General features: G+C 31.8%; 3 protein-coding genes across 3 annotated transcripts in view; all 3 read right to left on the reverse strand.

Annotated features, from left to right (window-relative positions):
* LOC145334321 (meiosis-specific nuclear structural protein 1-like) overlaps positions 1 to 6,778 on the reverse strand; it is a 34,879-nt gene extending 28,101 nt beyond the window's left edge. Inside the window, exon 1 of the mRNA XM_080179734.1 lies at positions 6,701 to 6,778. The gene's annotated coding sequence lies outside the window, so the exon portion shown is untranslated. The remainder of the gene's footprint in view (positions 1 to 6,700) is intronic.
* Positions 6,779 to 7,753: 975 nt separating this feature from the next.
* On the reverse strand, positions 7,754 to 9,948 carry LOC145334320 (uncharacterized). Its single transcript, XM_080179732.1, has 2 exons — positions 9,814 to 9,948; positions 7,754 to 9,394 (listed from the first exon to the last, which is right to left on the reverse strand). The coding sequence occupies exon 2, from the start codon at positions 9,336 to 9,338 to the stop codon at positions 7,893 to 7,895; it is 1,446 nt and encodes a 481-aa protein (XP_080035858.1). The 5' UTR covers positions 9,339 to 9,394; positions 9,814 to 9,948; the 3' UTR covers positions 7,754 to 7,892.
* A 5,314-nt stretch (positions 9,949 to 15,262) lies between these two features.
* On the reverse strand, positions 15,263 to 21,254 carry LOC145334323 (uncharacterized). Its single transcript, XM_080179735.1, has 3 exons — positions 21,185 to 21,254; positions 20,272 to 20,343; positions 15,263 to 18,445 (listed from the first exon to the last, which is right to left on the reverse strand). Exon 3 carries the CDS (start codon positions 16,680 to 16,682, stop codon positions 16,311 to 16,313), a length of 372 nt encoding a protein of 123 aa, XP_080035861.1. The 5' UTR covers positions 16,683 to 18,445; positions 20,272 to 20,343; positions 21,185 to 21,254; the 3' UTR covers positions 15,263 to 16,310.
* Between the last annotated feature and the right edge of the window lie 1,186 nt (positions 21,255 to 22,440).

The raw sequence follows: 22,440 nt of genomic DNA on the forward strand, positions 1-22,440 counted from the left end.
TATTGGGTTGGGGAGTTTTGTATAAGAAAAAAATACTTAGAATTTTTCAACAAATTATCCCTTAAAAACCGGTTTTTCCAAAGTACCTATTTTTGGAAGATTTTTTGATCATGACAAACCTAAAGGGTGTGCAAAAATGCATACTTTTAAAAAATTTTAATTGCGCAGCTTGTGTTAATAGTAGAAAAATGTTATGCACACCGTTAGAATCGTCATAAACTCAGGTTTTCATATATTAAAGAACTATTCCTTTAATACGCATAGTTCAGGAGCTACGGGGTAAAATGTCCCAACTGACTTAAAACTTTTCAACCTTTCTCACATTTTCCAACGTAGCTTCTATACTACAAATAGCATAAGTATGAAACATATATTTCCAAAAACTAGAGTTTATGACGATTCTAACGGTATGCATAGCATTTCTCTACTATTAACACAAGCTGTGCAATTTGATTTTTTAAAATGTATGCATTTTTGCACACCCTTTAAATTTGTCATGATCCAAAAATCTTCCAAAAACAGGTACTTTGGAAAAACCGGTTTTTAAGGGATAATTTGTTGAAAATCTCTCAGTATTTTTTTCTGATACAAAACTCCCCAACCCAATAAAGAAATTAAGATATAAATCATTAACTTTTGTCAATGGCAAGTGGGTTAAATTAAGTAATATTTTTGTCTTATTAAAAAAAAACACCCTGTAGAATCTGGATTCTAAGGCAAATCAGAGGTAAATTCTTCCCAATATTTTTTCACCAAATCTTCTTCTTCAAGTTCTATTTCAATATTTTCTGTTTTTACTTGAGAAATATTAGTTGTGTCCTCTTCCTTTATAAATACTTGCTCAAATTCCGGATTATCAATATTGCAGTCACTAATATCAATATTGTTGTCACTTAAGAGATATATTATTCTCACGAGTATGTGCTTCATGAGTCTTAGCATGTTTATTTCTGCTGCTTAATTGAGTAAATGATTTACCACATACATCACATGAATATGGTTTCTCATCAGTATGAGTTATCATATGTTTATTTTTAGCATAAGACTGTGAGAATGATTTCCCACATAGTTCACATGAATATGGTTTCTCACCAGTGTGTGTTCTTATATGTGTATTTCTATTATGAGAATGAGTAAATGATTTACCGCATATTTCACATGAATATGGTTTTTCCCCAGTATGAATTCTCATATGTCTATTTTTACTGCATTTATCCGAGAATGAATTACCACAAACATCACATGAATATGGTTTCTCTTTTGTGTGTGTTCTCATATGTGCATCTTTTTGCTGAGATTGCGTAAATGTTTTATTACATACCTCACATGAATATGGTTTCTCTCCAGTATGTGTTCTAATATGTCTGTCTCTAATTTGAGATGTACTAAATGTTTTACCACAAATCTGACAAGAGTTCTTCTCTTTTTCACTATCCATTATTCTATGCTGTTAAATAATTATATATATTTGATATTCTTAAAGTAGCATCAGTCACAAACCTGAAATTTAAATAAGTAGGTAATCAGCTGAAGATTATATTAATACAGTCAAGTAGAATGCAGTAGAAGATCTAAAAGTTATTTGTACCTTACCTTTTAATTACCTCATACGGGCGGGATTGCAGTCCAGGACCATTTCGACTTTATGCACTGTCTAGGTCCTGGTCCAGCAATCCAGGAGAACTAAGGATGACTGTTACGCACCCTTCTCTGTCCAAACACCCAAGGATATTAGGTTAAGTAACATCCATTAGACAACCAACTCTCTGTGATGCACGACTTTTGTCTGATTAGTCCTAACTGTGCATGGTAACGAGTTGCGCCTGTTTTGGGCCAAGGCTTTCCCCCTACTCTAACTATTTATGTCGCGCATCTGACATAGCAGCAGTAGGAACCATTTTTAACGTCTTTAGTTATGACGCGGTGTCGGCCCGAGATTCGAACCTATCACCTTCCCGCCGACGAGCGGATGCGCAACGTGTTGAGCCACGGTCGCGGGTAAAGTTATAAGTAAGAGTTGGGCAGTGGTTCACCACAAAAAAGGTTAGGGATGATTTTACTCAGGATTAAAATTACTAGAAATTTCAAGACAATCTAAAAATTAACAAGCCAGCAAATATTGGCAGTGAAAGTTTAGATGAAAAACAATTACAATACAGAAATAAATTAATTTTATCAAAGGGTTAGCAGCCTGTAATATTATAGAACTAATCAAAAATGAGAATACACAAACAAAAAGATATACATTACATTGGTATATTTGGCCTAAAGTAAACATTATTAATAAATACTAAAGTATAACCCAAGATGAAGGGGATGTATACAAGAAAAATCAGAGGCCTAGCTTTAAAAGCAGCTTAGTAGTAAATTTCATTTAACCCATAGCGGACAGACTGATAAAGTGAATCAATGATTAGCTTTGCTAGTAAGAATTCATATTCCTTATTTTGTAAAATTATTAAAAACAATAAAAATATTTTGCTCACCTCTATTTTCCAATTTTCATCTACAGTTCTTATTTAATCTCCAGATTTATTCCATTTCATTTTGTATTTATCTGAAAAAAATATTTTTTAACATGTGAATTATATTCTGTACATAAAAAAATACAAGGAAGTTAGTTTATGACAACAAAACAAAGGGGTAGTTCTACAAAGTGAATTTAAATTTCATCCCATGAAAATTTCTGCATTTCTTAAACAGTTTTAGTTTTATCCTATGTAGTTTTTTTTAAAAACTTTGTTAATGATATTCTATAGCAACTTAAGAAAATAAGAATCACTTAACTAGATATCTACCATAAATTGTTAAATAACATTCATGGAACTATTTCTTTAAAATAACTTAAATCAGCAAATAAGATAATGGTATATACATACACTAGCGGCTTCGCCCCTTACCTCTAGGGGCTTTGCTCCAAGAGGTATAATTACATCTTCTATTACCTACCTAGCGGAAAAAATGCGAATGAATTGCACATTTTCGCGAATAAATGGCGAATTTGCAATATTCGTAAAAATTCTTTTTTTAAAAATTGTTTTTTTTTGTTTTTTGGGGGGTTTGGGGAGTCCAAACCCCCAAGAAAATAGTCTAAAACCACCACATGACCAGTATGTCATTCTCTGAAGAGTAGAATCCGATCGGTTCAGTGGATACCGAGATCTTAAGGGACTGACGGACAGACAGACATCAAGCTACTTTGTATTATTGATAAAATAAATATTTAAGTCACAAAATTATTGATTATAAATATAAAGCATAAAATTTCAAAATAGAATTTTTTTTAGACTCAAATAAAATCAAATGAAGAGGTGCCTTTGAAGATAAAAATAATTAAGTGCTTGCTAACAAAAATACATTATAATAATAATAGATTTTAAATTAAACATAATAGAAATAAATAAGAGACTGTCTTGAATGTTTAGCAGTTGACTAAATTATTCCTACGGAAATCAATCTTGATAATAGCATTACTGACGGATTTGATAATTTATATACGGAATGGTCATAGAGTATAGTAAATCTTCACAAAAAAAAGTCAAGCAGTCTATCTTTAATAACAACCAAGATAACCCCATACAATTTTTTTACAGACAGACGGATTAATGTACTTAATCATTAAATGATTGTTATGTACAGATGAACAAGAATTTATAATAATTTAACATTTAAAATAAAATAGAAGTATTTATAGGTGGGTTGCATTAGATTACGAACTAAACATTAGGTTCTTCAAGTTTAAAGTCTTGTGTTAATAGTAGAAAAATTTTACACATACCGTTAGAACTACGATAAACTTTATTTTTTTTGGAAATATAAGAACGGTTCCTGTGCTACAAATAATCTAGGAGGTAGGTGGTAAAATGTCCCAAATTTTCCTTGCAAGTAAAGTTTTAAGTCAGCAGGGACATTTTAACACGCAGCTCCCTAACTATACGTAGCAGAGGAATCGTTCTTATATTTCCAAAAAATAGACTTTATGGGGGTTCTAACAGTATGCGTAATCATTTATAATGTAAAGATGATAAAATTTTTCACAAAGTTCTTTGTTTTCTAAATGTGAAAGTTTCCTAATCATCACACAAACAGGTTTCATTCTATTTGTCATTGTGTGCTTTCTCATGTTTTTCTCTATACTTTGATGTAGTGAATGATTTTCCACATACATCACATGAATATGGTTTCTCTCCGATGTGTGTTCTCAAATGATTATCTTTATTTTGAGCTGTGGTGAATGATTTATTACATATTACACAAGTATATGGTTTCTCTCCAGTATGAGTTTTCATATGTCTTTTTCTATCATTAGACTGGGAGAATGATTTGCCACATATTACACATGAATATGGTTTCTCTCCATTATGAGTACTCATATGAGTTTTTTTACTTTGAGCTTGACTAAATGATTTATTACATATATCACATGAATATGGTTTCTCTCCAGTATGGGTTCTCATGTGCCTAACTTTATCACCAGACTGTGAGAAAGTTTTACCGCATATTTCACATGAATATGGTTTCTCCCCAGTGTGTATCCCCATATGAATATTTCTATATGTTGAAGTAGAAAATGTTTTTCCACAAATCTGACAAGAATTCTTCTCTTCAGTGTTCATCCTTCTGTTTTATTATTGTGAATATTTGGTATTTCTAATCAGTAACAAATCTGAAATATCAAAGGTGTAGTTGCACTAAATACATTTGAATTTAAATTAGTTAACCTAGTATTTTCCTATTCTATGGCATCATATGATTTTATAAATATCAAAACTTGAAACTTATTGTCTTGTGATTTTTTTAGGTGTAGTATTTCCAACTAAACGGCAAGGCAAAACTTGTAGCAGTGCCATATTGTTTATTATTTACTTTCCTATGAAATAATCCTGTAAAATGGTACTAAAGCGATTTATGATTGTCATAATTTTTCTGAAATGACAACTTTTTCAATAATACAATTCATACATATTTATGTGTATTTCAATAACTGTCATATCTTTATTGCTAACCCATAATTATCACATTTTATAATAGAATTTTAAGGTTCACTACACAATATACCTTAAATGCACTTCAAGCAACTATAATAACCAGATTATGAGATATTTAATTATTATCATTATGAAGGAGCTAACTTGTAATAGATACGGCACAAATGAATTGTAGAAAGACTAAGCGGTATTATCCTCTTAGTAATTTTTTTTCAATTTTGAAAATTTGAGTACATGAATGATTTCCCATTTATCCTATTATATAAAGTAGTTAGATTTATTTTGTCTGAAGATTAAGATCTCAAAAACTACAGAACCGATTTAGTTTCACATTTTATGGAAGCTTTATATAGGTCCTAGGATGGTTTTAGGGGATATTATTTTTAAATACAAGTCTTTGGGTAGTTTTAGGCTATTTTTTGGCCGTCTTTTAAAAGGACTCTCCACAGAAAAATCAACTTTAGATTTTTGAAAATCTAACCTGAAACTATTATTCTCTGTTCAATTTTAGGCATTTTTTGTTTTTGTGGCATCGCGATCGAAGCCCTTTGAAAATTTTGTCCGCCGCCTATTTGTACTGCCGCTATAACAATATATACTACACTTTCCTCCACTCAATATATGTTTGCCGCTAAAGAACATTTGCTCCATTGCAACCGGCCGCTCTACGATTTATCCTCTTCCTTGACTGGACAATCCTGCCGCCTCCATTTTGTGTTTGCCTCCGCCAAATATAACCATCTTTTGCCGCAGTTGCCGCATTCATCGCCCTTCTCCGCCGCTACTCCGCTATACATTGCGTACGTGGCTATACACAACACCCCCAGCCTCCATTTAATTTCTGAACAAGGGAGAGGGGAGCATGTATTAAAAAGCGATGAATAGCGGAGTAGCGGCGGAGAAGGGCGATGAATGCGGCAACGGCGGCAAAAATAGAAGCTAAAAATCACTAAAGCAGCACAAATTAAATGGCGGGAGGATTCACTTAAAGGAGGTAAAAAATTTCAAAGGGCTTCGATCGCGATGCCACAAAAACAAAAAATGCCTAAAATTGAACAGAGAATAATAATTTCAGGTTAGATTTTCAAAAATCCAAAGTTGATTTTTCTATGGAGAGTCCTTTTAAGAGCATCTTGATGCTAAGACGTAGCCGCTAGTCTATAATACAAAGTAGTATGATGTCTATCTGTCTGAAGCTTAAGATCTCAGTAACCACTGAACCGATTGGGCTCTACTCTTCAGGGAATATACCTACTGGTCCTGGGATGGTTTTAAGCTATTTTCTTGGGGGATGGGACACCCCCAACCCCCAAAAAATGAAAAATACCCCCCCCCTCCCAAAAAATCTAAATAACACAAAAATAGGTTGATTAAACCTCTTAGGGCAAAGCCCCGAGAGGCAAGGTGCGAAGCCGCTAGTTTTAAAAAAGAGGGATGAGTGGGGTTCTATACTTTCTTGGAACATTGAGGCACAGTACCAAAGTTTAAATAATGTCATAAAAGGCTGATTTGTGCCTATGTGAATATATATATATTTCAGATGTATTAAATGGGATTTATATAAGTTGCATTCAAACTTTTATTTGTTTTGTCAAGTCAAGAGTATATGATAGAAAGAAAAAAATTTGTCTTAATTTTTTGTAGTAGTAAGAGACTAGGTATGTAAGTATTAGCAACTATGAAATAGTTGACATAAGTATAAAGTAAGTAACCTGTGTCTATATATGAATCTTGGCTTCAGTTAATTAATTATCTTCTAGCTCTTTATTTCTTTATCATCATTCTAATCTGAAAAAATAAATTACAGTAAGATTTTAGAAAATACACACATAATTAAAACTTACTTATTTAATCTACAAAATTATTTACACTAAGTAATATTTTAGTCCAATAATAAGATGAAAAATTAAATACCTACTATTTACAAAATTTGAACGATAGTCATTTCAGTTCAACACAGGGGTGTAAACTCAATATAAATTAAGAAAACTGAAAACATTTTTTCCCCTTATTCTCCTCTCCTTGGTGTAAAAAACTAAAAGAATACCTATGCAAGAGGGGGGATAATATGAATAAAATTAAGAGTTCTGTAACTATTTTTCCATTTTTTCCACTTCCTTGCTGGAAAAAACCAGGAGTGGAAAAAAGAAAAAATTTGCAGAAGGGGAAAAATGAATCTTGTGCAGAATATACACCCTAAATCAATGTTTAAAACGAAAAAAAGATGCCTTTAAAAAATGCTTGATAACAATAAATACATATTATTAATAATAATAATACATTCTATACCTTTTAAAGTTAAACAAAATATATGAGATATACTATTGACCTAAATAGTTAATAGTTAATTAAATCATTCCCACAGAAAAATAATCTGCGTAATAGCATTATTGATGGACTATATATGCTGGATAGGGTATAAGGAAAACATTACAAAAAAGTCAAGCAGTCTATCATTACCATTTTCTACAGACAGACGGGTAATATACAGAATGTTTCAATAATTGATAATAAATATTAAAGCTTATACCATTTAACCAAAATTGAAGTATATATACAGGTAGGTTATATTAGAATAATAAAAAAGAGATAGTTTTTCAATTACAAAAAAAACAATCCTATACAATACCAGATAAGATTAATTATGTTTTAAGGGGGGGAGGGGGGTAATGCAACCATCTCGTTATCAATGTGCATGTGCAAATGGCACTTATCCAAATTTCGATGTGAAACTTGGCATGAACAATCCTAGGTACGTCTATTTTCCCAAAATCGAACAGAATCTTCATTAAAAAAATCAAGTTGTCTATAAAAAGCCAATATGTTCAATAAAAGCCAAGATGTTCTAATACCATTTACAGAATTTACAGAATAGAAGTATTTATAAATGGGTTAGCTTAGGAACTAAACATCACAAGTTTCTTCTTCTTTTACATTTACATCTGCATCAGCTTTGTCAATGAAAGCAGGCTCCTCTTTAATAGAGAGAGGATCATTTGCAAGAGTTTCTTCTTCTTTTACATTAACATCTGCATCAATGAAAGCAGGCTCCTCTATAATAGAGAGAGGATCAGTAACAAGAGTTTCTTCTTCCTTAATTTCATAGATATAATCACTTCTCTCTTCTTCTTTTACATTAACATCTGCATCTCCTTTGAAAGCAGGCTTCTCTTTAATAAAGAGAGGATCATTAGCAAGAGTTTCTTCTTTCTTAATTTCTTCTTTTACATTCATGATACTAACATCATCATTATGAACAGGTTCATATTTAATAGTAAGAGGATCACTAATCACATTTTCTATAATTTCACATGTTTCTACAAGAGTTGTAAAAGTTCCATCTATCTGAATTGTGAGAGGATCTTTATTAAGAGTTTCTTCTTCACTGATAGAATCAAGACTGTGTTTATTATTTATTTCACACAATGATTTTATTTCTAAAGTTGAAAGTTTCCTTAGCTTGACACAAACAGGTTTCATTGTTGATAGTAGACCATTGTAGTTGTACTTATGTACAGTCTTATGTTTATTAACATCCAGGAATAATTTACTGCACTTGTCAGATGTATCTAGTTTCTTTCCAGTAGTATGTTTCTTTATATGAGAGTCTTTAGTTCTCTTCCTTGAAAATGATTTACCACATATGTCACATGAATATGGTTTTTCACCGGTATGTGTTCTCATATGTATCTCTTTATCACCAGACTGTGAGAATGATTTCTCACATACAGTACATGAATATGGTTTCTCACCAGTGTGTGTTCTCATATGAGTGTCTCTATTTACTTTCTGCGAGAATGACTTACAACATATTTGACATGAATATGGTTTCTCTCCAGTATGTGTTTTCATATGTTCATTTTTACTATTTGCTCGTGAGAATAATTTGCAACATATATTACATGAATATGGTTTCTTCCCTGTGTGTATCCTCATATGGATATCTCGACTATGAGATTGATTAAATGATTTACTACATATTTCACATGAATATGGTTTCTCTCCAGTATGCGTTTTCGTATGATTATATCTATCTTTAGACTGTGAGAATGATTTACCACATATTTGACAAGAATATGGTTTCTCACCAGTATGGGTTCTCATATGTGTGTCTCTAACATAAGATCGAGAGAATGATTTACCACATATTTCACATGAATATGGTTTCTCTCCAGTATGTGTTCTCATATGAGTGTTTCTATTACTAGATGTACTAAATGTTTTGCCACATATTTGACATGAATATGGTTTCTCTCCAGTATGTATTCTCATATGAATGTTTCTATTTTGAGATGTACTAAATGTTTCATAACAAATCTCACAAGAATTCTTCTCTTTTTCCCTATCCATTATTCTATGCTCTTTATATGATTATAGATATTCCTGAAGTGGCAACAGTCACAAATCTGAAATATCATGTTTAGAACGACTTAAATTTTTCTAAAATATTGAACTTAAGATATAATACCTAAACTAAATTAAACATAACAGTATAGGGTATCATGTGGTAATACCAGTGTTTTAGTTTCATTAATTTTCTTTTTGGGATATAAACAATAGGTAGAAAAGTTATAGCAACGCTATTTATTCCACAATAAAACACCTGTAGTTACAGGACTCAACTATTTTTCATAAACTAAGTTAAGCACCATTTTTTTTAAAATTACAACTTTGTTTTCCATGATGTTTAGACCATTGTTAATATAGTTGGTAAGGCGCTGATCGGTATTACCCCACCGTACCCTAAGTATTTACTTATCATTTTTTTTCTGTTCATTCATACACTATTTATCAGAATGGTGAGTCTAATATTCGAATTACTTACCAATAAACTGAGATATTTCAAAGACTATGTAGTAAGTGCAGTCAATAATTTTTTTTTTGGTGGAATATTAGTGCATCTAATAAAGGTCTAGCAGCACAGTTATGGGACCTGGAAAACTATTAAAGCAATCGTTATATGCTTGGATTGAATCATAACAAAGATATTAAAAACCGCATGAAGATTTAGGGTTGGCAGAGTTATAAAATTTCAAAAAAATTTCAGATCAAGGATATAAACTTTTCAGATAATTGGCAATTAAAATCCTTATTTGTATCATAAAAGGTAATAGCTGCACTATCATTCCAAATGTTATAGTCATTTTAGAGAATATTGACTGCACTAACTATGTAGGGACCACCTAAGTTTTGACTGCCACAACCAATATTTCCTCTGCAGGCTGAAAAAAGTTTTAAAAATATTTATGCTAATAAAGATTTTTTATGATTTGGAAAGCATATTGAAAAAAAACCTTTATATTATTAAAAAATTTTTGTTCCTAACTTTAACAACCATTAAAAACTAGTTTTTTATTGCTTATTTTATTTAGGACTTTAAGTTTTTTAATTTCTAGCGGCTGATCCCCTAATATCTAGAGACTCTTTGTTAGAATTGATAAAAAAGGACAGAAAAATAGCCAAAAACCATCACGAAACCATTATGAAGCTTCTCTAAAATTCAATTAGTTCTGTATTTAAGAAACCTTGAGCAACAGACAAAAAAAATCATTTTTACTTTATATATTAGGATAATTAGATGTTTTTAATCTAGGAACGGAAAAGCAAATAAAAATTGGCTTGATATACCTGTTTTCAACTGAAGGGTGAAACAGGTATATAGTTAGTAAAATTATCAGCTGGGAAAAAATTATAAATAACCTGATTTTCACCAACAAATTCTAAGGATACAGTTATGTTACAATCTTTTAATTATCTTTTACATTTCATTTTATTTATCTGAAAATAATAATATACAGTAACATAGGAAAAAATATAATTAAATTTCGGATCTACTGCAGTTCATGGTAAAATATTGCTGGTAACGAATGCTTCCTGGTTACTGGCACTAATACAAGATTCCTGGATCCAGCAGCACGCATATTGCAATAAATCCTATGTTCCTGTTAGCTGGCAACCACCAAAATTTCCAAGTTACCAGCAATAAAGAAAGATTGCTGGCCAACGGGACTTTTTACCCCATACCCCTTTTTTACAATATCCTAGGGGGGAAAGAGCAATGTTTAAAAGGGATAGTGGCTTAAATACTGTGCAACTAGCTTCAATTACTTGTACACCTTTTCTGTATTCTTAATAGGTGAGGGAGGAGGAGGTTGGGGAGGGGGATCTTTACCTTCAAATATAACTGTTTTTATCTTAATATCCCTTTTCGCGCCAAAATTTGAATAGCATCCCAATCAAATCACAACCAATCCCGTCTCTTTATTTTTATAATAATTTGAAAAAAGTTGGGGAGAGATACTCATTATTATAAGATATTAGTAAATTAAATCTTTTTTTCATCTGATAAAATAGGGTTTTTAATTGGTGGATTTTTGATTTAAAATAAAGTAACCTCTTGACAAAAAAGCGAATTGGTTACCCATTTTTAAATTTAAAACGCACAATTATGTTCTGAATCTCTGATACTTTTGGCGGGTGTTTTAAATTCAAATTCTCTTGCATTCTTTTTATGCTTTGTAAACTCAAGATAAAAGAGAACAAGACTGACATTATAGCAATATTTGTTTGTTTCTCAATTAAGATCTCACTAACCACTGATTCGATTAAGATCTTCATTTTAGAGAAGCTTCCCAAGGTCCTATGGTGGTTTTAGGCTATTGTTTATGTTAATTTCTGCCCCCTTCCTACCAATTTAAAAACGGAGCTTCATAATGCTAGGGGCGCAACTGCATATAAGTATGAGTTTCATACTTATTTATAAGTAACAGGGTGTCCGCTTATGTGTGTGTGTGTGTGTCTGTGTGCACAGAGGGATCTTGCTAACCGATAAACCGAAAAAGTATAATAATAATTTTTTCTAGTTGCGATTTATCTTGGGAGGATTGTGGAATATATCCTCAAATCAACCAAAATAGTTAAAAACCTTCCCAGGACCTATTACCCTTAAAGTTTTTCCTGGCTACTTTTATATAATTACTTTTTATGTCTACGTAAACGTTGCATGTATTATTAAATGTTGATAAAAATCAGAAATAAGGAATATTTGTCTCACATTGCCCCCCGCCTCCTCCCCTTCCTCTCTCTAATTCATTTTTTACATTTGATCAGTTTAAGCTTTTCTTAACCCCCCCCCCCCCTCCCCCCTCCTTCTACCCCCAATTAGTACGTACAGAGAAACAAACTACCACCCCCCTCCACATCAGACAAACATTCCAAAATAGTAAATTTGAGAATAGATTTATATTTATATATTACTTTAATACTTTAAGTAGCATGAATCTTACTTCTAATTGTGGGGTGAGTGTAATAAAATGGTAACGGGAATTAAAAAGGGAAATATTGCTATTTGACAGGAATATTTCAAACATGGCAGTGGCCAGGAATATGCACAAATTGCCAGCAACCAGGACAGTTAAACATTGGTGGCTCCAGAAATATTTCTTGTTATGCTAGATCCAGGAATCTTCTAATATTGCCAGGAAACAGGAAGCATTCGTTACCAGCAATATTTTACCATGAACTGCAGTAGATCCTAAATTTCTGGTTCAAAATTTAATATATATCAGTATGGCTTTGAAACCGATTAATATAAACTGGATTAGAATCAATGCTAAGACATACTGAAAAATCATGTTTAACATCATAATAAAGACATATTTCACAAGTAATGAAAAAAAATCATAAATTTAATAACAGTTTTGTTAGCCACAGCCTTTGGACCAGGGGCTAACAAAAATGGATTCAATAATATAATTCTTCAATTTAATATCCACGAAAGAATGTTTATAATACGATACAAACAATAAATAACTATTACAATATTAATACAAAAGCTTTATTTACAGACAATAAGAAATTAAAGTAAAATAGTAAAACTTAAACTTAACCCTTAACAGTCGGGCCCCTTGCCGCACCTTAATCAATCGGGGGGGGGGGGGCGTTCAACGCCCCCCTCATTTTCTCAGTTCCTATTAGAGCTAGAGGGCTAAAATTTTTTGTGCAAGTCCCCTGTGTTATGGTGAATTTCCGACCTTAAGTAAGTCAAGGTCAATTTCCGCTTCCTTCACCCTTTTATTTAACAACCTTTGTTTTTAGGTCCTTTTTTACTTAAAAATTTCAAACGGCTGTAATTTTTTTTATTTTTAAAGCTAGAAGAAAATTTTTTTTTGCAGAAAATGTTTATTTTATTTAAATTTTATATTTGAAATATCAAAACATAAGTTTCAGCGGCCGCAGCTGTTCTTGGCAGCTGCCAGCCGCCGCAGTCGGCGGTCGGCGGGAAAACGGCGGCGGATCTTTATGAAATTTTAATACATTATGTAGACATGTAAGAAAAGCTTAAGTTTAAAATTTGAAGTCTCTAAGTCAAAAATTGCGGCCACAGGAGCATTTTAAAGATTTCTGGAGACCTGGAGGATCAGGACCTGCAGGATCATACCTGGAACCTGAAATTGACTTGAACACCTGTATTTAATATGAGAATGTACTACTAGAGGATATTTTAGTATTTTGGTAAGATAAAATGCTTTGTTTAAATCAAAAACAAATTTTGTTCTTTACCTGGATGACCCTGCCAGGTTTGCTGGCATCCTGTGCCCGCCAGGATGGAGATATTCAAAAAATTCCAACTCTCAGTTATGTGTCATACCCATACTTAAAAAGTCAAGCAGTTTGGGCTCTTTATCTTTCACACACAGAAAATGAGATAGAAAAAACCGGATGGGGGGGCGTTCAACGCCCCCCCCCCCCCCCCCGACCGTTAAGGGTTAAAAAGGGTACATGGCAGATTTTTCACTAGCAAAAATACAGTGATAATACTGTCATAAACACAGTGATTTGATGTCATAAACACAGTTCTACTGTCAAATTCACACCTGCATTTTTAGGGGGTATGACAAAAATATAGTTATTGCACTGTCATTTTCACAGTTTTGATGTCAATTATACACCTACAAAATGACAAAAATACATCCATTTAATTTATGATTTGTCAATTAAACACCTACTTATTGACAAAAATACATTAAATTTATACAGGGTGAGTCAGAAAAAACTGAGTTTTCCGATTTTCTGATACAACCAGTAGGAATATGGAAAAAACAATTATAGGTTCTTGTTCTCTATAAAAATATACATTAAACTTAGAAAAGGTGTTTTTGAATATCTCTGAAAACAACAACGCTTTTTAGAGCATAAAGATTTCAAAAAGTGTGTGTGATGACTTTTTCGGCCACTATTTAGTACTTTTTAGGTAGATTTATGAATAATAAAAAATGTCTACCATTCTAAAAAGATAACCAAATATATTTTTTGATTATTAAAATTTGTATTCAACAGATTGTAAATATTTAACATCTTAAAAATACAATTTATTTAAATTAAGTTATCACATTATAAATCAAACATTTTGTTGTAATCTATTGTTAAGATTTAATACTCCATGAACGGAAAGCCAGCTCATGACCGGAAATATTTCATCTTGTTACCTAAATTCCTACCCCCTCCCCCTGAATTTCCTCTATATTTGGTGCAAGACTGGATTTAATCTCCAAAATCTCCGCCCCCTTTTGACAAATGTTACTTGTGTGTTATAATTCATCATAATAACTTCATTTAAATAGGGTAGGGTTTCTAAAAGGCATTTTCATTTTTAAAATTGAAACCTTGATAACTTTTTTATCTTAAGAGATTTTTTTATCAAATAAAAAGGTTTTTTTCTTTTTACTATAAGCTACGTTATTATAGAAGATTCTTTTAAACCACATGCATCACAATCAAGAAATATGAAAAAATGACAAATTGCAGTATTCTAAAAATGCTTTTCTGAGGAGCCAAAAAGCATTTCACCTTTAAAACTTATTAAAGTACTTTTCTTAGACCTTTTTCTAAATAAATATTGAAATTTTAAGATTTTTTTATACAAAATAGATGAGTTATTTTAATTTTTCTTGATCAATATTTTTCACACAAGGCATTTTTAGACACCATACACCTATCATAGAGGCCGCATTTTTAGAGATAATGAAAAACACCTTTTACAAGTTTGATGTGCTTTTGTACAGAGAACAAGGATATATAATCATTTTTAAAAGCGAAGCTTTTCTATAATTAGGGTCGGTCCGTCCGTACGTCCGTCCGTCCGTACGTCCGTCCGTAACGGATAGCTTTTTTCGTTAATTTAGACATGTTAGAATTGTCCTATCGATTTCAAATTTTGCATGGTGATTCCTTTAGTAGTTAGGTACGATTTAGAAAGCGTAGCAACTCTATAATCATTACCAAAATGTCCGTACGTCCATTTTAAACATGTTGATTTTTTTACTTTTTTAAATAGTTTTTTTCGTTAATTTAGGCATGTTAGAATTGTCCTATCGATTTCAAATTTTGCATGGTGATTCCTGTAATAGTTAGGTACGAGTTAAAAAGCGTAGCAACTCTATAATCATTACCAGAATGTCCGTACGTCCATTTTAAACATGTTGATTTTTTTTACATTTTTAACAACAAATTTGTATGTGACCTAATTATTTGATTGGTCTGATTTTTGGTATACTGATTCCTGGGACAACAAAGTACAATATTATAAGCGAAGCAACTCTCTAATCAAGTCCTAAAAATGTAAGTATGTCCATAATCATTATCCTGTATCAAGCAGTTTTTCAACAAATTTACTAACAATTTTGCTTTGACTCTTATACATTCGCATTCTGATTATTCAGTTCTGACATTACACAAGTGTTAATGTCCGTTTGTCCTACCGTTTCAGAGCTTCGCTTTTATGGATGTTGTCATCCTTGTTTCTGTATTCCTTCTGGTTGTTTCTGAAAATCGAAAAACTCAGTTTTTTCTGACTCACTCTGTACTTATTTATCCATAATATTTAAAACATAATATAATACAGTTAGGAGGTTGAAATCATGTTTGTAAAAGCAAAAATATTATCTATGATTATGGTTTATCCCTATAAAAAAGGTAATGTATATTGTATAATTCAATTTTTTCCCTCTCTTGATAATGATATCATCATGGCCGATATGATTTTGGTAATGTACCATTCCACTTTCAAAAGAGGCAAAACTGGAATGGTACATTCATGTTTACATACCAGCGTATTCATAAACATTTATTTGTTTTTTAAATCAACAAAATAGAAATGTATATAGTATGTAAAGTAGTGTACCTATCTTTAACAACAAAACAAAATTAGCTATCTTTCTAAAGTTGTATTAGACATACAGACATACCAAGTAGTAGATGTAGTATTTTCATTTAAAATCTTTAATTATCAATTGAAAGAGGAATAAGGACTGTACCAACTCTTCATTCCTCTGGTGAACATAAGGCATTGACAAGATTTTTCCATTCTCTCCGATACTGGGCTGTTTCCTCCACATCCTCCCATGCTAGGTTGGCGTCTTCCAGCTCCTTCTCCATGGTCCTTTTCCAGGTTCCCTTGGGTCTTCCCCGCCTCATGCTGCCTCCAGGCATCCAGCTAAGGGTTTGTTTTGGGATCCTACTACCATTCATTCTGAGCACATGTCCCAGACAGCTCAAACGCTTGTGTTTAATATCTGTGGAAACTGGTTGACTTTTTGTTCTTTTGTACAGATTTTTGTTAGATGTAACCTCAGGCCAGTAAATTTTGCATATTCTTCTGAGGCTCTTGTTATGAAAATCATCTAACTTTTTCATATCAGCAACATTATTCTTCCAGCATTCAGCACCATATAAAAGGACAGATTTGACGTTACTATTATATATTCTTAACTTTGTTCTTTCACTAGGTATATTTGTTGGATTTCCAAATTGTTTTTAGCATAGCAAAGGAAGCATTTGCCTTGTCAATCCTCGTTTTGATATCTGCACTTGCTCCTTCAGTTTGGTGAATAAGACTTCCTAAGTATGTAAATTTTTGTACTTTTTCCACAGGAGTGTCGTCAATGGTAATTTGGTCAATGTTGTCTGAAGCTATATACATTGTTTTTGTTTTATCAGCGTTAATTTGAAGTCCAGTTTTCTCTGCAAATAAGGCAAGATTGTCAGTTTTAACTTGTAGTTGTAAAATACTTTCAGCAAGTAGGGCAATGTCGTCAGCAAAGTCATGATCATGGAGGTTATCAGTTCCAATCCATTTCAATCCTTGGGTATTTCTGTTTGCTTGTCTCATCACCCAATCTATTGTTATAAGGAATAAAATAGGTGAAATTATACAACCTTGTCTAATACCAGTGTTAACTTCAAACCAGTCAGAAAGTTCAGTATTTAAGTCTATACAGCATTCAAATTAGGACTATTCAGTTTATTTTATACATTAAAATTTTAAAAATGTGAAAAACAGCTAGTCATAACAATTTCCAAATAAATGTAGATTATTCAAGTTTTAATGATCTAGAAATAATCATTTATATACTCCGCCCATAATGTCTTAAAATCAAGTTTGGCCATTTCAAATATTTCACTTTGTATTTCCTTATTATCTTTTACAGGTTCAGAATCACAAGTTTTACTTTCCTTACAAGTTTTATCTTCTTTAATTTCCTTTTTCACATTGATAACATTATCATCACAACCTTTATTAATATTCTCAGTGGAATAATCAAATCTCTCCCTTATATTATTTGCTTTAATGTTCACATTTTCAGTATTTGATAAATAATGAGTAGAAGCAAAATCTTCAGTCTCCTCTTCAACATTTATAACCATACAATCCTCATCTATCTGAATTGGGAGAGGATTATTATTAGGAGTTTCTTCTTCATTAATAGAATCAAGACTGTGTTTCTTATTTTCTGCCAATAATGATTTAATTTCTGTAGGAGAAAGTTTCTTTAGCTTCACACAAACAGGTTTCATTGTTGAAAGTAAGTGAATATATTTCTCAATATGTGATCTCTTATGTTTATCTCTATAATTTGATCTAGTAAATGATTTACCACACATCCCACATGAATATAGTTTCTCTCCAGAGTGCGTTCTCATATGTCCTTTTTTACTATCTAAACGTGAAAAAATTTTAGCACAAATATCACATGAATATGGTTTCTTTTTTGTATGTGTTCTTACATGTCTATTTTTAGAACTAATATCTGAGAATGATTTACAACATATTTGGCAAGAATATGGTTTTTCTCCCGTATGTGTCCTCATATGTTTATCTCTACTATCTGCTCGTGAGAATGATTTACTACAAACATTACATGAATATGGTGTTTCTCCAGTATGTGATCTTATATGATTTTTTTTATGGTGAGGTAAAGAAAATGATTTACCACAGATTTCACATGAATATGGTTTCTCTCTTGTATGTGTCCTCATATGTCTGTATCTATGACTAGCTGTACTAAATGTTTTGTCACAAATTGGACAAGAGTTCTTCTCTTTTTCACTATCCATTATTCTATGCTGTTATAAAATTATAGATATTTGATGTTCCTACAGTGGTATCAGTCACAAATCTGAAATAGTAAACTTATATTAGTTCAAATAAAATAAGATATTTCTTTCCTTATTAATTCATTCTCTACTATATTACAATAAGCTATTGAATAATACAGTAATAACAAAGTAATTGTTACTATCTGATGGTTGTATCTCTTATACATAAGAACAATTATCAAGTAAATACTCCCAATATTTTGAGAATATAATTTATAAATTTTTATCCAATGCTCTAGAAGTTATATTAATATAGATTCTGCACAAATAAACTGTAGAAATACAATGCTAGTAAAGGGGGGAGGGGGTTTAATGCAACCATCTCGTAATTAATGTATAAATGGCACTTAGAATTCGAATTTCGATCTGAAATTTTGCATGAATAATCCTTGGCAGGCCTATTTTCCCTAAATGGAACAAAAAGTTGGAAAAGTAACGGCTAACGGCTCAGCCATTTTGTCATTTTGGCTATCTTAAGAGCAAAATACTTTTTGTCGCTTAAAAACCTTATCAAACGGTTCTAGCCGGTAGCTGTTGGTACTAGAAATTTTCTGGTGTTGTTGGAATAGAGCTTAATGTTGAGATTAATGGAGAAACTGTGCCCAATGGAAAGAAGCCTAAGATCCTGGGAGTCACTTTCGACGGACTTCTTTCATTCAAAGAACATGTCAGCAACATTAAAACCAAAATACTTGCCCAGAACAACATTCTGAAAGCTCTTGCTGGCTCCACCTGGGGGAAAGAAAAAGAGGTAATAATTAATACATACAAAGCAACAGGCCAGTCACATCTAAATTACTGTTGCCCTCTTTGGACCCGTCATTAAGCAAGACATCATGGGATGAATTTCAGGTAGCCCAGAACCATGCTCTCCGAGTCGCCACTGGCTGCCACAGGATGTCTAAAATAGACCATCTCCATGATGAAACTAAAGTCATGAAAGTCCGTGATCACTGTGAGATGATCAGTAAACAATTTCTTCTTGCTACCCAGAAACCTGATCATCCCAACCACATTGATCTTAGCAGACCTCCCCCCCTCCGCCAGATGAAACAAACATTAACATCTAAATTTGGCAATGAAGTAAAATCCATTGCTCGCAATCTGACGAAGGGCAACTACAAACAAAAACTGAAGATTGTTCATACCAGATCTGTAAAGGAGGCCCTCAATAAATATGACAACAATAAAGTCCTCCAAACCCGACCTCCAGAAATTAACAGTTCTGAGAAGAATCTGCCCCGAACCACCAGATCTACATTGGCCCAACTTAGATCTGGCTACAGTAGCTACTTGTATAGCTATAAATCCCGAATTGACTGTAGCTTCACAGACAAATGCCCACATTGTGACCACAGTCACACTTCTGCCCAACTTTTCACTTGTCCAGGGAACCCTACTGACCTCAACGTCACCAGCCTCTGGAATAAACCTGTGGATGCCGCCAGATTCCTCAACCTGGCTATTGATGACAAGAATCGTGTATAAGAAGGAAACGGGCTAAAGAAAGAAAGAAACTAGAAATTTTAAAAATGGTTATTGCTATCATTTAACATGAATTAAACCAAAAATATGTTTTAAAAAGTTGATTCCTACGTAATTAATGATGAATTTGCCATATAAATAGGCAAAAAACGGCTAAACAGCTGAGCTGCAAGCCGTTACTTTTCCAACTTTTAGTTTGATTTAGGGAAAATTAACCTACCAAGGATTACTCATGAAAAATTTCAGATCGAAATTCGAATTCTAAGTGTCAATTATACATTGATTACAAGATAGTTGCATTAAACTCCCCCCCCCCCCCCCCCTCCCCTTATAGAAATACAATGGTGCTAAAAATACTTACCTATATATTATGACTTTTAACTGAAACTCTTTAGAGACCCAAGTTCTGACTGGTACAATGATATTTCCTCAGCTGAAAAATTTTAAGTTTAAAAAAGATCTTACCAGACGCACATTTAGCGTTTTAAATTTATATAACAACAGTTTTAAAATTAGGTATTCTTTTATACCTAGGTGTTTTTTTAAAGGTTATTATTAGTTACATAGGTAAAAAAATAACGACGGAATTATTAGCAAAGAAGGGTGACAACATCTATAAATAGCATGAAGCAGTAAAGCATTTTTAAAATGAGAGATAACTGGCTAATATATGTAAAATATTTTATAGAATTACAAATTATAACTAATATACCTAGATAAAAAGACAAGAAATCTAATTTTCTTATAAAACGTTTAATAAAGAATTGCACCAAAAACACAAAAAAAATTTATTAAAATATAAAGAAAATACAATTTAAAGCTACTTGTCTTTTCATCTAAGGACACAAAAATCCCTTGGAACATTAGAAAAACTAGGTATTTAAAAAAAAATTTTAATCAGACCAAAAACATCAGGGGGGAAATGACAAATACAAAAAATAACCAAACTAAAAGCTTCCTTTCTTTCAACTATCGACACAAGAAAATTAATTAGGTGGGAAATTTAATTTTGATCCTATTATCTGCAAAAAAAATTTAAAATTGGACCAAAAACATCGAAGGTATGGGGAAAAATATAAAAACAGCCAAAAACATGCTAAAATGCATTCAGACTTCTATAGATGCTATATTGTTGTTTGTGCTTCATAATGATGGGACTGTTGACAAGCAATTTTAGCCGTCTATATTAAATAATCTTAGAAAATCACGTGCAGACAGACATTTTGAATCATAGAATAGCTTAGGTACTAAAAAGGAAATAACTATTAATTTACCTGTATTTATAAATTAACCTGGGTTATGGTTCTTATTCTTATGTTAGTTTAATTCATCTATTTAATCTGTAAAACAAAGAGAGTAACATATTTAAAATTAATTTCCTTAAGCAATATTTTTATAATACGCCAAAATATGAAATACTATATACAAAGTTTGAAAAAAGGTCATACCAGCTTTAAGGTAAACACCAGGGTTGTTAACCTATAACCAAACCCGCTTTATTTGTGGGTTTTTATAATAATCCAGGGGGTTTTATGGTTTTTATTATAAATCAAGATAGTAGGTAGCAATTAAAGTAAATAAAAATGGATTCCTTACATCAAGTTTTATCCCACCCAAAAACATTTAATAATAAGTTTAATAATTTTTTGTTTTATTTTATAGCCTTAAATTATAAAATATTTCTGTAAACATGAACTTGAAGAAATCTCCGGCAAAGATTGCAATAAAATAAGGATGACAACAACAGTATTATGGAAAAGAATTTAATATTATAATTTAATTGCCCCCGGAATATTATTTTAGATTTTTTTTCACTTGTTGGTCATACCCATTCCTGTATATACGCTAACAAAAATAAACTTATGCAACAAATTCAACTAATATACAAATTATCAAATTATTTATTGCTTTCTAAACAAGAATGTAAACAAGAATTATACTAATGGTAACTGTTTTCGACAAAAATTAATCATGGAAGAGAGAGGACAATGAGTTGTTCATTACACTAGTCCCAAAAATTTTTAATTAACGTGTTTTTTTATTCATTGGCTAAACAACTTGGGGACTTTATTCAATTTTGAGCAGTTAGTTAATTAAGTTGAGTCTCCAAACGTTTCAACCACTAATTTTAATCTTCAGAAGGGGCATTTTTGTAAAATATCACATAAATTTATCGGCCATTGTCTTATCCCTTGAGATCCTTGAAAATATAAATACAAACACAATTTTAAAATGTTTGCAAACAAACAAAGTTCAAATGCCGCACAATATTTTAAGAAATAAATGTCGTCGTTGTTAGAGCAAATTTTTCCCTGATCAATAATCCCTCTTTGAAAATGTTTTTTTCAACATATTTTTTTCTCAAATCTAAATTAAATGATACAACAAATATCTATTTGACAATTTTTTGTTGGTAATTACTGAAAATTTTATTTTAGTTGTATTTCTTTTCTATATCTTTTTCTTTTTTGGGGGGAAAAAATATCTCAGAAGAAAATTACCATCCAACGCAAAGACGACTATTAAAGCA

The sequence above is a fragment of the Acartia tonsa genome, chromosome 12 (genome assembly GCF_053477335.1).
Source record: "Acartia tonsa isolate MP-2025a chromosome 12, ASM5347733v1, whole genome shotgun sequence".
Lineage (NCBI taxonomy): Eukaryota > Metazoa > Arthropoda > Copepoda > Calanoida > Acartiidae > Acartia > Acartia tonsa.